Here is an 18901-nt window from a genome sequence, read left to right on the forward strand (position 1 = left end):
CATGGGGACAAACCTCAAAGCCATATTCCTTTGAAACATAACTTGAACTTTCGTGTTCTCAGCTGCACAATGACAAATTCCACTGACTCATCTGCTTAAAATGCCCCATGGGGAAAGAGATAGATGAAGTACAGGGATAAAAACAGATGACGTTCAGACAAACAGAAGTCATTTGTTTGTCCCCTCGCTTTGTTTCTCATGGAGATCTGCTGCTCTTTGTTTAAACGCTCACAGCACAGTGGTTTGGCCCAGTTTACATTAGCATTAATGTGTTTAGGCTCTGAGCTAATTTCTGCATGCACGTGTCGTTTTTCCGTCGAGCACGTGCAGACGTATGTGCCAGAGATCCGATCCGCATTCAGACCAGAGCGAGGGGTCTGATAATGACCAGTGGTTGGCCTGACGTTTGTGTGTGTGTGGGAGAGAGAGTCTGCATGTGTATTGAGGGTGTATGTTGAGGAGCAGGACTTGAGGGGGGATCCCAGGCTGAGAACAGAACAGCTTGCACCTCCAACTATCCCAGAGGTCTCTGGGGTCCGACACCTGTGCTATTGCCTCATGGTGGAGGAACGAGGCGTCTCATGTCTGTGGTCCAAGCACATGTGTCTAAACAGTTCACAGCTGCAGCTTGCATGTGTATGTCTGTGTGTGTGTGTGTGTGTGTGTGTGTGTGTGTGTGTGTGTGTGTGTGTGTGTGTGTGTGTGTGTGTGTGTGAGAAAGAGCGAGACATGGTGCAAGGTCTCGAATGAGGTGTCGCCCTCACCTCAGAGACCAGCCACCTGTGAGCTCGTATCGGGTGTCGGCATGAGTCTGTTCGTAATGAGCTCCATCATGGGCGTGCAGCCTCTAATATAATCTCACTGTTACATTTATCACTGCGATATACTGACATTACACTTTCCATACAGTGGATCACCCAGAGCGCTGTGTCTTTGTGTTTATAAAGGCCCACAGAGGAAAACTCAATTTCCTAAACAAAGCTGTTCTCTGACATTGAACATCACACCCCAGGGCACAGAAATATGTGGATTGTATATCGTGTGAAACTGTTTGAAAGGACACAGCAGCAATGGGCACATGTAAGAACGTTGTTATAAACCCTATATACTTGTTTTTTTGTATTTTTCATTAGGATTTGTTATTCTTACCCAAAGATGGTTTCACTGATAACAACTGCAGTAAAAACATTATAATCACTAGTTGTCAGCAAATAGAACATTGATAACTTTAATGTATAAATAATAAATAGCCTGAGGTTCTCAGCAGATAATCAATCTCGATTGGTGTTGGTTTGGTCCCTTTGCCTGGGGCCTCCAAAGTCCCTTGAAATGCTTCCGATCTCAACCAAAGCCCATGGTCGTCCATTAATTTGTTGTTGCAGTATTTGACTCTGGACTGACACTGTTGTCCCTGCAGCCACACACTTTACCTGGCTGAAAATTACCAATGGATTAACCTATAATGAAAACTGTTAATTGCAGCTCGAGTCGACGTCTGTCTTTATTTTTTATGAATGGTTTTAAAAAATAAAACAACACACAGCAATGGTGAAAACTCATGTTTGGAAAGTGAGTTATAGAGTCAAATACCCAGCTGTGACATTGGCGCTTCTTGCCATGGACTTCAGCCAGTCACATTAGTGTCAGGGATACCCATAATCCTCAAGGTTTCTTTCTGCACCCTCTAACCCGTCCAGCTGGCCCGGCCCATGGTACCATTTTTGCCAATCTGTGAGACTTTTTCCATTTTCCCACATGGAGATGCAGCACCCACTGTCACTCCAGCTGCAATACACATTTCTCGATGGTTTACGAGGGAGCAAATCAGGGCAAAGGTCCAAGCATGTGTATGGTTTACTGAGTAAACGAATGAGTTGATTATCTTGAGTACATAAATTACATCAAGTTGTTATTCTTAATTTGAGGAAGCTGCTTATGGTGTTTTACCAAAATTGAAAACAATTGCTCCATGAGACCTCATCTCTGCTCCTGAGAAAAAAACATCTGCACTGAAAACATGTCTTCCTCATATAAGTGGAATAAAAATGAGAGGCTTTAGAGGAGATCTAATTGTTTCCTGTGCAGCCGGCCCCCGATGTAGGTTTCACAACAAGGCCTGATGGGGAACACATGCCGTTGCTGTGGTGACCCAAAGCTCTGGTCACATTTTTCCTACTCTGAGGATTGTCTTTGTGGAGCAGAACATTCCCTGAGCACAGCTTACAAATCAAATACAACTGTCCCAGAGGAGGACCAGCATCAACACCTTGTTTACCCAAATTTCATATTGTGAGAATACAGACTGAGACACATATGATTGATGTGGAAAACATGGTGTGTGTTTTCCAGTGAGAGGGAGATAGACTGAAACACTTCGCAACCATATTTCTCTGTGACCAAAATGTGACAAAGGGTGGTTAAGTTCAGAAAGCCGTGGGGCAACAATCTCCAGCCACAACGTTTCCCCTCACGCCATGTTCTCTGCCTGATGATAACAGTCAGGCTGCAGATGATAACAACAAGGCCAGTGTCTACCGCCAAAATACACACAAGTGCGTTATGTTTAAAAAAACGTGTTAAAGGCAGCACAAGTATAAACTACAGACCCTAGGGTGGCTGTGGCTCAGAAGCGGTTTGAGGTTCGATGCCAGCCTCATTTCAAAATGTCCATGGGCAAGATACCGAAGCCCAAACTGCCCCAAAGGCGGAGCTGTCAGTATATGAATGAATGGTGTGTGACTTGTATTGTAAAGCACTTGTTGATAAACCTGGAAAAACACAAAAATCTGGGTTCCACCGCATGTTCGTTATTTTTTATTTAATAAAACCTGTAACGTCACAAAAGCTTTTGTTTGCTAATGAAATGCTCCCTGGCGTCGGAAATATCATATTTAACTGGACTACATTACTACGTTAAGCTTATCAGCCAGACATGCTGACATTTGTAGATTACGTTTCAGCAGACAAAGAGGAGTTAAACCAGTCTGCCCTGTTTTTTGTTTTTTGCAGGATAAATGAAAAAGATTCAAACCATGTTGAGTAGTGCTCCCATCACGGCGCCATACAATCCAAGAAATCCAAAACTTGACAGACCTGCTATTTCTGGTTAGGTTTGCTGAGCTACGAGATCACTGTTTGTTGACGGTTTTAGCAAATGATTAATGTTCTGAAGCACTTTACAATTACTTTATCTTTAGTAATAATATATGCCTTTTTGTGCATGGTACCCAGTGTTTGTGTGTGTGTGTATTTTAAAAAGAGGAGCTCCTTTGTCCGCACGAACAATAGTCCTCTTGTTCCCAAACCGCAACCATCATCTTAAAATGTGAGAGCGAGCCATTTTTACAGGCTGTTAAAGGCTGACCACAGAGGGGTGCAGAACGGAGGGTCAAACCCAGCTTTGACATTTATGGAAAAAAAAGAGAAACGAATGGAGTACAGAATTTCTTTTGATTTTAGTGGCAGATGAAGATGTCAGTGAAGAAATATGATGTGAGCATTCAGTTTGCTGTACAGTAGAGTCACTCTGATTGTCGTTTGACTTTCGAGCAAGGTTTGTTCCTCACACAAGCTTTTGTGCTGGGTGAAAAGATCATGTATAATGTGAAAAAGTTACTTATAGTGATGAAATAACAGCAAATTATCACCTACTCTGCAGATCTATGCTCTGTGAATTGTGGTTTCAGCTCATCGTTTTGGTTTTTCATCATGTTTCTCTCCTGTCATTACTTTCAGTGATGTTGTTTCCAGATGCAGCAGGCAGCTGTTTCCAGCCAAAACTATCTCGATAAACTCCAACCGCTCAGCCCCAATCATCAGACAGACCAATTGTGTGGATAGTTGATGGAGCATTTAACAGCTGAAACTCAGATTTGGATCTGTCAGGTGGTCAGAAACATGACAAATAAATGTAAATGTTGCTGTGTGTCAGCTGGATGTGTGAATACACATAATTGCTTGTGACAAGGTTCTCTAAACAACTTCACGATACTTAAATGGATAACACTGTTGTGTTTAAAGGTTGTTATCAAGCCTGCAAGTTGTCGAAAAAGTAGATGTATTGATTATTTTCCTCATGAGGTAATGTTATCAATCAAATTGTAAAAAAATTAAAAAACTTAAAACTTGAAGTTGCTGGAACTGATTCTGTCAATTTAAGCTGTTACCTTTCACACTAAGAGTTCGTAGCCGCTCACCAAAGTTACAGAGTGGAAATGAAAGTGGCACCACTCTCTCTATTCCAGGTCAGTGTGTAGTTCAAGGTAAAAAAGTTGCATAGTGTTGCTTTAACTTGCTGTTTTTAGAACAATTTAAACTCTTGAAAAGTTCTTTGGACCGTTGTCCCAAATGTATTTTTGGGATTATGATGCTTATTATTACTTTGCTCATTGATCTGTGTGTTCAGTAAGTGGAGGAGTGAAGTCAAACAAACCACATGAGGAATGTGTGAGGTGTGGACATTTAACAGGCTATTGAAGACTTTCTCCTAAGCTTGACTTTAACGTCTTTAACCATAACTTTTAACAGGTTCACACAGTGGCTGAGACGTCTTTAAACCCCTGACCTGTAGCAACAGCCACCATAGATGCTTCTCTCCATCTTGTGCGCGTTACTGTACATTACCATCACTGCGCTGTGTTAACACACACAAACAGCTGCTGAGAGTCTGTTTGTCTAAGCTCCTCTCCAGACATGTCCTACTGCTCCACAGCTTTAATTTTCACACAGGACAAAGCCATCTCATGATCCCTGCTGAATTCCTCTTTCCAACAACCTAATGAAAGAAAATCCTTCTGTCTGAGAGTTTTAGTGAATGCAGCAGGGTTGTAACCTCCCACCCCTCTCGTATACTCACACTCATGTGCACCATCTTTTTTTACTCCACAGTTGATAGTTGTTCCTTGACAGGCCCAGTCAAGGTCAGAGTCAGGGTAGAGCTCAGGTTTGCATGTTTTGATATGAGGGACTTAAAACTGTCATTATAAATCATTTACCACTGACATGTGAAGCTACAACAAGCCCCTAATGTAAACCGACATGCCATGATACCGCCAGCAAATCAGATCACAAACTTATCAGTCCTCCTCTGCTGTCAGACTAATACTTTCTGTCTGAGGGGATGAAAAATGACTGACCGCTGACAGAGAGGCAGCTCTAATCAGAAGAGCTCATTCTGATTTAAGGTCAAGAATTCAGAGAGTTTATTTAAAACGCACAGGCTTCACATGCATATCACTACTGTCAGTTGAAAAAGTCACCAGGGGCAAAGGGAAAATTCCTGCTTTCCAATGGACTCTTGCAGCGCCCGTTCTAAACTTCCCTGTTTAAAATGGGCTATTTACTTGACCGGTGGTGATGCTAGTTGCAGTTTAGTAAAGCTTTAGAGCACTGGTCACCTGTTAATTCAAATTAAATTACTTTTGAACGTATCATGTGTCCAAGTATGACTTAACTCAACACTGCATTCCCTTTGGCCCTAAACAATACACAAGTGTGAAGCCGATAACATAAACCGGAAAGATTTCTGGAATTATTCGACGTCATGTATTTTTGAGTTTTAGGATTTGCTTTGAAAAGGTTTTATATATGAAGTGGTTGTAAAACATTCTCACTGTGCAGAGGTCATGGTCATGCAAGCACAGTCAAAACCCAACAAACCCCCCGTTTACGAGTTTACATCCTTCAGCGCAAACACCCTAAATTCAACTCTTTGATGTCTTTGATGAACGTACAGCATTCCTCTTGGTGCCGCTATCCCATCCTTTAGCAGACAGGAAAGTACATGACAGTCATGGGTACTGGATTCAGAAAGTAGGTATGTATGGCTTGTTTTTCATGGAACAAGGAAATCTTTGCCATTTATAGCTTCAGCCAAACACAGACGATCTTGTTCCCACAAAAACAGGGACTGTCCATATTAAAAAAAGATCAGTAGACCGTCATTGTGCTCAGCTTCCTGAGACGTTTGTCATATCCTGATCTTCATCAGCTGTGACAACCTTTTCCAGGGTGGAAAGGCCTGCATCCCTCCATCTGCACAGTGTCTGCGATGGTGACTAAAATCGTCACTTTCACACACACCACCCACATTATCTTTCCCTTCCGAACATATCATCTGTCTCTTAATGCATTTTTTTCTCTGCTTGTCCACTGTATGGGACGCTGAGCTCATGCAGATGAACGCTACTGTTCGCAAATCCAAAGTTTCTATTTCTCAGCACACGGTGCCACTCCCCAATTCTGAGAACTGAGGACACAGAGACTCCCGGCAACAAAAGACAGCATTGATGTCCTGAGCATATTTTCTGGTGAGGACGTGGGGAAGCTTGTGTTCAGTTTCTCGTGCTCTCCTTGATTTTTCATGCTTAAGACGTCTATTTTTACAGCACCTGAGATCATCTCTCGATGTGTCTCTCTATCTTCTAACACTCTGCATTTTCTTCGTAAAGGAGCCGACTCTATTGTCTGATTACAAGTGTGCCCTTTCCCTTCAGCTGTAAAGTGCACTCTTGTGCACAACTACTTCAAATGCTTTGTATGCCTAATTTGTTTCCTCATTATTCAGTTTGAACTTGATAGTTCTCCCTTTTTATTTCCAATCTGAGGAATCCAATCCAACACTAATGCAGGAGAACAATTAGGACTTTATGAAGTATGCTGCAGGCAGCTTGATATTTTTCTTCCAGGGGCAGTGGGTGGCAGGGCCAGAAAGACGGCTTGCCAAATCTCTTCCCTCCCTCCAAAGCAGAAAACTGGTGGAATTAACATATTTAGCCCCCACTGAACAATCCAATTCATTCTTCCTGTCTCTCTCACGCTCTCTCCGTCTGTCTCTGTCATTTGAATCCACTCAACGTCTCACTGTCTGTATCATGATGCCTGTTCTACCACATGAATTCTAACATTCATTCACAAAGTACCTTGTGTGACCCTCTGTCTACTGAAACATAATTCATGTTCCTTTCCCTCATCCATTACATTTTCATCTCACATGAAAAAAACCTCTTTGTCATTAAATGATTTTTTGGCCACTAAGGGGCAACATGACGCGCCGTCAAGACCTTTTATAGTTATGGTGAATGTGTTGCCAAGTAGTTGTTTATATACACACCCAACAGACACTGATGTCTATTGGCTGTTTGGTGGTAAACAGGCAGAGTACTGAGGGTTTTCAGGGTTTTAAAAAATATTGACTCCATCTTAACTTCTCCCACTGGTGATGATTCTTCTCCAACAACTGAATCCTACAACCTCACAGAGCAGCCAAACCAAGATGCTGACATGACCACAGCCGTCCATTAACAACCATCATCTAATCACCACAGCTGCAAGTCTCAGCAAATCCAGGCATCTGTGAAGGATCAGTTTGATCCGTCCAGGGAGGCGTTCGTCGTCATGACTCTTCTCTCGGGGGGAGAGATTTGGACGGACCGGAGACAGACAAGAAGCAAGAGAGACGGAGGGATGAACACATCTGTGAGAAAAGCCATTTTGGTTTCCATTGCATTCACAAACAAGCACATCTGTTGGGTAATGCATATGGGGGGGGGGGGGGGGAATTTACTAGATGCAATACATCAGAGATCACAACTGATGCACAAAATACAAAGACAAATGTCTGGATTCTTGGAAAGTCTTATCTATTAGTTAGAAATATAGCAACATGTAGAGAAATGTGACTGTAATTCATCTTTACCACATCAGATATTACAAAGCACTTAGAGTTCCCTCGCTGTTGAACTTGCTACATAAATAAACTTGCACTGGATGTGTAGAAATGTTGGAACTATGACCAGAGTCGTTTCGTACTTTTATCTTCTCTTATTTTTAAAGACAAAGCAAAAGAGGATGTAGAGTTCTGACTAAATAAAAAGCTCTTCACTCTCTCCAAACTGTCATTATCACTTCTTCACTGAATTATACAAATTATTTCCCTCACATCTTGTTAATGGAGAGAAAGAGGAAGAGAGAGGTGGTCCGCTGACTCCGTCATCGGACTTTTGCGTCCTTCAGATGTGGTACATGGAACTTCCTCTCTCTTTTTATCCTTGCGGGGTTTCCTGTATCCATGGCAAGCCTGCCAGTCAGAGGTCAGACTACTGTAAAGTTGATCTGGTGAATTCCTGTTGCGTGCCAAAAGTGCAGTTGCTAGACCAATCCTGTCTTCACTTCAGTGTTTTCTTTAAAAGAATGGTTCCCTCAGGAGCTGTTCTTCTGGTCGGCAAGACATTTCTGAGAGAACATTTCGGTCCTTTACCACATCACACAGATAAAACTGAGACATTAACAGTTCTTGTGTTCCAGTTTTTTTAAAGGGATAGCAGAAGCAAAGGAAATAGGTCAAATCTGCAGTGGAACATTTGTCTTTAAAACATACAATAGGTAAAACTAAATTTATATTTGGTTGTAGTTATTTGTGTTTATTTCTTTTTCTCTTCTAAATTTATATTTATTTTCAATAAGGTTTATGGTTAAATTGTAAAATATCAAGCCTCAACTACAACATCTTACATTTTTTAATATATATATATGTATCTGTATCGGCATCGGTCCCCCAAAATAATAAAAAAAACATCTAATAAATAACATAAAAAAATTAAGCAGACAGCAAGAATACCAGGGTGTTAGAGTTTGTTTTGAATTTGACCTTCCCCAAAATGGTAAACGCTATATTCTGTAGCTCAACAAAGAAGTGTTACAACTAAGCTCAGTTCGTAGCTTAGTTTTTGAAGATGTTTATTTCTGCATTTAAAGCTTGTTTCATCATTGAAAGGTACAAAAACAAATAAAAAGTTTATTATCACTGATAAACACATGTGGCCAGTCGTTGTGGAGATTATAATGTTGGCTGTCTGATTCTGAAAATGATAAAACTTTAAGTGTGTGGAACCTGAGCCCAGCTATCAAATGATCACTACAGCACATGTGAGGCAGTTTTATTCATGCAGATCCTCAGTCACTCACTCAACATTTGTTATCTCAGAGTGTTTAGTCTACGTCCATCTCTCTCAGATATAAAAACCCTCCGGCATCATGTCCGTCGCTTTTTTCTGTCTGTCATTGCTCTGCCTGATGTGTCTCCCACACTCCCTCCACTGAGGCCTCCTCTTTTGCTGAGGTTAATGGTTTGAACCTTGTCACTTTAACTGTAGCAACGTCTGATAAGTGTTTCAGAATAATGAGTCTCAGCAGCACAGTCTTCCACGTGGCTGAATGCCCACGTCAGTCTCATAACTTCACATTAACCAAAATGTTCACAGTTCATTGTTGTGATGCTTTGGTTTTCCACGAAAAGGGCTTTGATAAGACATGATGCTTCTATGAATTGTGTTGGAAACAGAGACAACTTTGCTCACATGAAGCACAGATCAGTAAATCACTCTGATAGTCACACAACATCCACTTAGTATTGACTTTAGTTAATCTGGAGAAATAAATGGTTTAAATCAAAGCAGCTTGGATGCTCTCCTTGGGTTTAAAGGATGAGCTTTTCAGAGAAACTTGGAAAAAGTCTCCTTCTGCAACCAAATTGTTGACATTATTACAGTTTCGGGCATATTTAGGAAGCATCATGTGCGATCATGGCCTTATTTGGTATATTCCAGAGAGAAAACCAAGAGCTGGTTAACACACAGGATGAGATTAGGAGAGAGACAGAGAGCGGCACATTTACAGTGCTAGTTAGAACAGTAGTTGGAGTTTGGGACTTACCCTGGCCCCCTTCTCTGGGAAACATTTGCAGTCTCCGCTGCAGTCTCTTCCTCCGCAGGGGCCGCTGTGCTTCTTCCCACCCTGTTACACACAAAAACACAAAACATAGAGATCAGCGATAGACTAATAGAGGTCACAGTGTGGATTAAATTGTTGTGTAGGTGTGACCGCCTGTGTTTGGTTACATGTGGTTTGTGACACGTGCATGCAGCGCTGTTGTACAAGTGTGGATAGTTGCTGCAGTGCTGTCTGCGCCATTGAGTAAATTGGTCCACTGTGCAGAGAGGATGTTTAGGATGCGTCTCCAATGACTCATGATGGAGATCCAGACATAATGGACAGCCATTAAAGTCCTATTCATCACAGAGGCTGTGTCCTGGTCCCACTGGACAGGCACGAATTGTCTTTGGATGTCTGCCTACCAACAAAACCACCCACCATCACAGGCCGATCTGTGCTAGGAATAACACGAGCACACACACACATGCAGCCCATGAGGTCAGCATTGACATGACTCGATCAAAGAGGTGACACAAACGGGATTTCCCAACCCACAGGTCAGAGGTGTCCTGAGCCTGCTGAGATATCTGGAGACATACATGACGACAGAACATTTGCTTTTATGTTATGTTTTAAAAGAAAATGTAAAATTCACACTGAACAAATTTGTTTCAGATCCTTTGCACATGAAGAACGCTCTTGAATCTTATTGTCTTTCTAAGTTGACAAACCGCTCGCTAGGAATTTTCCTGCTGTATTCACACATGGGCTCACTCTGATGTTTCCTGGAGGCTGGCGAGTAATGTTCTGTAAAATGTCTGAATCAACGGACACCGACAATTGCGTTCTCATATACAGCCTCTCTGGAAATTTTCAAGAAAATGTCTTGTGTGAAAGCAGTTCACATATTATGCTGAGAGCCACATCTTCACCTCCAGTGCTGCAAAACATCAAGACTTTAGCTCAGATTTATTGCTGGAATCAATGAATCACTGATCTAAATGCTCTTTTAATGGATGTGTGGGTTAATCAGTGACTAAACCCTGCAGCACTGTTTCCATTTAAATGCCTGGCTGGAAAACAAAGCTTTATGATAGTTTAATTATTCCACTGAACTTTTCCCGGGTGAGAATACAGATGTAACATGCACGATTGAGCTGTCGACTCCAAAATTTAGGTAAAAAAGGCTTTTCAGTGGCCTTTGAATTAGCGTATAAGTAATGTGAGCAAAACTGACTATACTATGCAGAGAGGGTCTGTGTCGGCCCACGTCCTCCACCCACGCAGCCATACCATAGCCTGTTCAGGCAGCAAATGCCTTGATACCCTCCCTTCGCCCTTGGCCACTTTATGCCCACAGTGGTAACAAAGTGGCTGATAAAGAATCAGAAGATTTCTCCCTCCACAATTTGACAGCAGATCCCAGCGATCCCGGAAGACAAAGGCCACATTGAGACCCTCCTCACAAACAAAGACCGTCTTTTACTGTGCAGACGCCGTCCTTTAATGATCCCCTATCGCCTCAACAAAAAGACCCTCTTCCTTGCCATCATGGAATGCACAAGGCTGCAGTTCTTTGCTAACTATCAGTGGATCTGAGGGGTTCCTTTCAAACTGCTGTTGGATCTAGTGAAGACAAGCTGTGATGAGCTCAGTTTCAGTCTGAAGTACGATGGTGACTGACTCCCCATTCTTCATTCATGTCCCTAACTTTCCAAACCAAGCATCATCTCTGTGAACACCTTGGCAACCTTTTATCCTCTTGAGTGGATGAAAAAATGTGACCTTTCTCCACAGTGAAGTGGAAATCCAAAACACGGACAATAGACCACATCATCCCCGGACACACTCACAAAGGAACAGCTCCCCATAAAGGCGATGACACATCACATAGCAATGCACCATCAATTCAACTTTATCGTTCACAGGTTCAAAATAGCTGGTGGCTGTTTCAGCAGACAATAGGATTGTGCTGCAGCATCCTGTTTTCTCCCCCCGACGACATAATAACACACTGGAAAGTAATTGGATGATAATGTGGGGGTGCATTTTCAATGAAGCATTGAAAAATAATACAACATATTTTTTAATAGAAAAACTATTTCACCAACTTTTTTCTATTGCTCTTCTTTTTCAGGGTGCTTCTGCATTGGTGCCGATTCACAAATACACAAATGAGCAAATCAGTAGACAATAGTTTAGGCGAGACAATCACAGGACACGAGGATGAAGAAGAAGACTTTAATAGGTTGATCCGCTTCCAAGAAAACTTGCACGTGAATTGTGGTGTATAAGGAAAGCAGATTTCCTTGTTGGGTCTGAGAAAACTGGACTAGAGATGAGACAGTATATTCAGATTCATGAAAAAAGTTTAAGAGCAGGCTTTTTAACCATGCACTGTATCAGATCAAAACTACAGGCCCAGAAGCTGCAACATGTAAAAAGAAAGACATGGATCCAGACCCCCCAGCAACACAGCAGGGGGTCGTACAGACCATTACAAATAAATCTGATACCTGTTAACAGTAGTGAGAGAGGTCGGGCTCCCAGTTTCAGTATTGAATATTTTATCAGGCTATTGCTACTTGTCTAGTAGTGAGTGGTGACACGTACCCATGAGTTGACGTCGCCCTGCAGCGTTTCACATTTTTACATAAAGAACCCATTAATATCTCCTTTCTTTATTCGAGAAAGAATTTAAGAGCGTAATAAACAACTTTCTTTATCTTTGTTATGAGGGCTGTCAAACAACAGCGTATATGACATGAAACAATGACAATACACACAGAGCAGTTCCTGGGATCTGGTTTGTTGTGATTATTCAACCAGGGCCTCTCGTTTACAGAACGACTCTACGGTGATGATCAGCTTTTATGTCCTATGAATTGCCGTCAGTGCCACAGATGTAAACATGCTTTCCACACAGATTCATACACACATTAACCTGTGCATCTGGGTACATCACTCAGACCAAACACGTGACAGCAGAATAAAACATTTTATGGTTGAAGCAGAAAAATAGGTCGAGTCCATCAAAGTAGCAACATGCTGTTTTCCACTTAGAACCAACATGGCGTCTCCTGAGCCAAAATAAAATCTATTCCTCTGCCATATGTTTAGAATAACAATAAAGATGGACGACAGGAAAGCTACTCCAAAAGTGAAGCCAAAGTGTCTCAATTTCCCCCTGGTGGCTGGCTGCGGTATAGGTCATGAATCCCACCACCTCCATATTAACGAATGGGAACAAACATGGAACAAATTGAAGTGTTATATGTCCAGCTCCATCTTCCGATCTCTACTGAGCAGATTCTGGCTCCGACTGATTGATCTTTGGTGCAAGGCGGCAACATTCATATCCAGGATATTTTGGCCTCATTTCTGGATAGTAGGAGAAGGTGAAGATGCGTCGTCCATCTTTATTTACGGTCTTTGTACTACTTTTTCTGTTTTATAGTTTTTTTTAAGGTACTTACCACCACCAAATATATTAACTTATACAGTCTTATGCTAACCTTTTTTTTAAGTGCTTCCCTGAATAACTAATTAAACACTGACACATGCTGTATGAGGATGACCTGTACATGTTCGTCGTGCTATTGGTCACTTTAATGCCTCCCTGACTGAGAAATGTTGTTTTTGTTTCCTCCCTGTTCCTTATGGCTGAGCTGTAGCATCACTCTGAACGACTCCTTCAATGTACAGTGAATGAAACAAAAGCAGCTGGGTCAGCAGCAACTCTTTCTCACTCTCCCTCCTCCTTCCTGCCGACACACACACATTCACAAATCATTGTGATCAATGCAGTTAAAATGAAATACGGAGGGTTTATTTGGCTTTGTGAAGCAGGTGAGAATTTGATTACATTTCTCATCTGTAAAGAAAGAGCGGCTACAGATGCTTTTACAAGCCATTAGCAATATGCAATGAGACGTGATGGAGTTTAAAACATTCCTCCTCCCCTCATATTCTACTTTATTATTATCTATAAATGTGAAGCATAGTTTGGTGGAGAGAATCACACTCCTACCAGGAGTCTGATAAAGGAAAATGGAGGCAGTGGCACTGAGTCTGAAATAATACAATTTATTCTCTGTGAAATGAGCAAAAATATCAAAAAGATAAAAAATGTTGGATCTGTTCCGTAGGCCAGATCCACATCAAACTTTAATGTGTTGATTCATGCACCATGTCCCACTGTTCCCCCAAAGTTCATGGAAATCTATTCAGTAGATTTTGCATAATCCGGCTTAAAAACCAACCAACCAACAAAATAACAAGGACAGGGGTGAAAACATAACCTCTTTAATTAGACACAAAGCTTTTTTGGGAATACTTTACTTTTGATTGGTGCCTTCCTCTGCTGTATAGAGTCTTGAATTATTAGTGCCCTTTTTTGGGTCTCACGAGTGAAAAAAACACCAAATTCCACATTTAGGAAGTTGGTAAACATAAATGTTTGTCCTTTCACTTTGGTTGATCATCATCTGTGAACGGACTAATTCTTACTCTCCAGTCTTTTACAGTGCACCACCATCGCACCATCGTATCATTCAGATGTGATGATCGACGGTTTGTTTGATTTGTCTGTGGTCAGCTTGGATCGCCATAGTCTAGTTTTTCTTTTTGTGAACAGTAATTTTACCAGAGACATAACCACTCTCTGTCAATGTCAAGCAGCCAAACTCAACAGCGTCTCTGCCACGAGAACAGGCCGTCCACCAGACAAAAACATACGACAAACGCAGACCAAACAAACTGAAGGCAAATTATAAATACAGATCCAGAGGAATAATTTCAGCTTCAGCTGATGGAGGCACGTTAGGGCCCTGACCTCCAGCTGGAATCAAAAACCAGAGGATTGTGGGAGGATTATGGTAAATTAGAGGAATCAGGACCGTCATAACGACGTCTACAATGATTAGATACATAATCCCTGCATAGTTCAATATTAGAAATGTCACTTTAAGACATAAGGGGAGAGAGCCATTCAATTTGAAATAATCTTAAAAATGTAGGTTAATGGAGGGCACTGCACAAAACACCCATTAATGGAATTCAGAAAATGCTTTGTGAAGCCTCTCCCCTGTGAAGAGCACAGAAGGCATAAAACAAGCACACACACACACACACACGCAGAAGGAGACAGATGTGAGTCCTTGGTGTTGACACATATATGTACATTCCTATCTCTGTCTGCAATCACTCACCAAAAATCCAATGATACCAAAAAGATTCCTTACTTATTTCACTAAAAACAAAACTTGACATCATTTCATTTTATTATTTCTGATTTGCTGTTGTTCAAACATTCTCAGATCCAACTTTGTGCCACAGAGAGATCCACGTAACACAGATCAGTCTGAGGCTGGTGATGGAAACGTCAAACTGCCTCTTTGTGCCGGTTCCTCAGTTTTCACACATGAAACGACAGAGAGGAGCGTAAACAGTGTTTGTGTGGGACCCCTCCTGTGTTTGAGGTATCATATGAACTGAGATCACAGACTATCACAGGACAGCATGCGTTTGATCTGAGGCTGGTGGTGACACAGTTGTTTCCCTTCACTCCCTCTCAGAATGAGGAGGGAGATGGCTGCTGTGATAACGGTAATGAAGACTCTTGAGACGAGGACACAGAAACTAAATCCCACTACAAGAAAACCTTAAGTGGTTAATCTATGGGCTGTTTGTCAGGGGCTGTTACTCATCATGTATAGAGGATTTGACCTGTGGCCTTCCCACTGACCCAGAGGAATCTCTGATCCCACCATTCAATTCTTAGAGTGACCATTTCCCTTCTGTGGTTACTCGTCAGGAATACTGGACCCTCAGAGGACTGAGAGAAGTGCCACAAAACGTAAAACCTTGACAGGAGGAGTAAGTAAAAACCAACACCCCTATAATCATGCCAAGCAAGTAAGCAGAGTTTGAACAAAAGGAAATTGTTTGAACGTGACCCACCATGACAGGAGAAGCCTTTTAGCAGGTTGACTCATATTTGAAAAACCTGCACATTTTGTGTAAAAAGTGTATAAATCAAAAAGAGCACAGGTTCAGTAAAACCACAACTCACATAGGTGATTCAGAGGTACATAAGATATTCACAGATGAATGCAATTTAGGTTATTCACTTACTTTAATCTAACTATATACTAAACTACTAACATAAGAATTGAAAAACTTAATGGAACAATGTATGTATGCGTATTTTTCAAGTGCATTGCATTTTCTGATGACTCTGCAACTGAGATGAGGGTTGGATGAGGTTGTTTTAAACAGCTCAGCTTTAAATGCCTCTTAACTCTTAATGCAAAGTTTAGCTTATAACCAAGTGGCAGCGCACTGTGTCGTCACCCACTGGTCTTTTAGCTGCTCAGCTGAAGCTTGGCTGAGTTTGGCGTTTCGGCCAAAGCCATCTTGTTTTTGTGAAACCAGAAGTAACCGAGTTTAGTGCGAGCTCGAGGACACTGAACACATTGATCAGTAGTGATTTCTCTTTGTAACCAGTGGAGTCGCCCTCTACTGGTCATTAGAGAGAATACAGTTTGAGGCTGAACTGAACTGACAATACAATATGTAGTTTCTTTTGGAACATCAATTTTGATGAAATATGATGTCATAAATTATCCAGGAAGAGGAACTACACGGCATGTTGCGTGTGAGTTTGCACATGTTTTAACGATTTCATTTGGATTGTGTGTGTCTGTGTGCATTCATACATGCACATACGTGCATGAGACCATTTGTCACTGTTATGACGTGCTAAGGTTACAGCTGCTCTTCTTCACACTAATGATGTGAAGAGAACGCGCAAAACTTTGAATTTGAAACACCTGGTTCCTTTCAACAAGAATCTCTGAGACAGATTTCTCTACATATGTGATGGAAACAGATGAGATATAACTTGATGCATATCTGTGCTATATCTCAGTGTCAGAGCGAGAGCAATTCAATACTGGGTGTGCGATACTCCCTCTGCCAGCTGAGAAGCATCTCTGGGAAGGACTCACTGTAACGCCAGAGTTAACATCTGAATTATGAGGAACGTTTTTATCTATGCTAGCTGATAAAGCTCCATGAATGGGAACTGCTGTTCCGTCAACCACTTTGTTCCTGACAAAATATTTCAAAATCTTTAAAAAGATTGCCAAGAAATCTGATATGGACATTTGGATGGATACGTGTGTGTAATGTGATGCTGTCCCTAACCTTTTCCTCCAGTTCCGTGCAATTTGGTTTTAGAAATCCACCCCCTTTAGTGATCAGTTTAGCCCTGGACAAACATCATCACTGTAAGCAGTTTCTACTGTACTAGCATTCTGTCAGGACGTGAAGGTTATGACAACGTCCTCCAGTGTCGATGTTTGTTGTTGTCAGAAACTCATTCAACTCTGCACGGACCTCTGGTGGTTGTATTGCTTTAACAACCTTGGTGGAAGTATCCAGGGAGTAATGATACCATAATTTGAAACGGACATATCTCTTTTCGTTGACGGCATTAATGAGCCGTTAGTCTTGTTCAAAACTAAAACACATTGTTTGATTTCTCAATTTGAATTTTTGCTGTTTTATAAAAAATCTGTGTAGTTGGTCGGGAACCTCTTCTTGTTTTCATCAAATGAGCATTTACACAGACAAAGATCCTGATTTTACAGACATTTCACATCTTTTCACAGTGAGAATAGACAAACGTGACCATATCACTTCTGAGGAGGGATTTGGGTTTTGTTGGATATAAAAGAGGAGGGAAGCTCGTTTAAAAATCCCTGTGACTTTGTGTGGGAAGATATAAATGGTAAATCATAAATGTCTGTGCGAAGTTGAGAACTGAAGGAGTTGGTGACCACATCATGCTTGAGATTGTTTCTGTCTGGCTGTATGACTCACATGTGGGTGATAAGAAATGTTATCCTCACAATATGTGTCTGAAAATCTGCTGTTGCAAAGCATCTGTGAGCTTTAATTAATTGCCGGATACAGAGAGAAACCTGCTTGATCTCCACTGAAGACATTTCAAGTCACAAGTTAATTTGGTATTTTATTTGTCAGCATAATAAGTACCTGTTTTTAAAAAATGGAAGTGAAGTTGTCAGAATGTCAAAACAGGGGTTTGAACTTCTTGTGCACCTTCGCCAACTGGCAATAGTGCAACATAGAATTGTGGCAAATAATCAGATTACAATTCTCAAACAAACAAAAAGGTCAGACAGACGCACACACACACAGAAGAAAAATATCAAACAAATCCCTGGCACTGGTGCAGTTTTTGTTGAGCCACGTCTCGGTGTATAACAAATGTCCCCAAGGCCTTGACTAATTGTGATAAGGGGAATTCTCATGGCAGCTATAATGGATTCTACAGATTTTATATGCGATAAACAGTAATGCTTGTCTGCACCATTGCTTCTTTACACCTCATTCTGCTTCCTGCCACACCACCATCAACTTCCTGTTTCAGAGTTAAAGTGCTGAAGTCACTGCAGGCATTTATTTAACACCCAGAGAATATGTTTACACTGACTGAAAATCAGAAGAAAAACAGACAAAGAGAAGAGAGAAAGAAAAAAGACTGAATGAAAAAGACTGAACACATGAAGCTGTGATTCTGTGCGTCAGTGTAGAGCAGCTGTAGAAACCGATTTAACAGTGAGTAACATCTTTAGATCACATGGATCCATACCAGTTGATGTGTATTTTATAAAAACCAATCAATCAGCTATGTACTTTGCTGGTCTTGATCACTACTCACTGCACTTTACGGAGCAGTTTTGCCATTCAGCCATTCACACACATTCATACAGTGCATGTATGTGCAGCCATCAGGGACAATTTGGCGTTCAGTATCTTGGCCAAGGACGTGGGAAAGACTGGGATCAACCCTGTGGATGGTGGACAATCCACTCTACCTCTTGCGCCTGCAAGTGTTGCAGATGTTCATCATTATGCATCATATACACATATTTCATTTTTTACTTCACACCCTCACAACGACTGACAGTCCATTTCTTGGACCGAAATGAGCAGCATAAAAACGTTGACTGGATTTGTGAGGTGATACGTTACAAAAAGTGTTGAGCCAAAGCGCCTCAAACTTTACATTAGACTCATCACAGCTTTTATATATTAAATCTGGCTCTGTCACACGTTCTTTCATAGAGACTCATCTTTTTATTCAGAGACTGCACCTTAT

At 41.4% G+C, this 18901-nt stretch overlaps 1 protein-coding gene across 2 annotated transcripts in view; it reads right to left on the reverse strand.

Annotated features, from left to right (window-relative positions):
- col4a2 (collagen, type IV, alpha 2) overlaps window positions 1–18901 on the reverse strand; it is a 50714-nt gene that overhangs the window by 21926 nt on the left and 9887 nt on the right. For both annotated transcript variants that reach the window (XM_020089776.2, XM_020089777.2), the window contains exon 4: window positions 9712–9792. In XM_020089776.2, the coding sequence (XP_019945335.1) occupies window positions 9712–9792 (81 nt within the window). The remainder of the gene's footprint in view (window positions 1–9711; window positions 9793–18901) is intronic.

The sequence above is a fragment of the Paralichthys olivaceus genome, chromosome 10 (genome assembly GCF_024713975.1).
Source record: "Paralichthys olivaceus isolate ysfri-2021 chromosome 10, ASM2471397v2, whole genome shotgun sequence".
NCBI classification, from domain to species: domain Eukaryota; kingdom Metazoa; phylum Chordata; class Actinopteri; order Pleuronectiformes; family Paralichthyidae; genus Paralichthys; species Paralichthys olivaceus.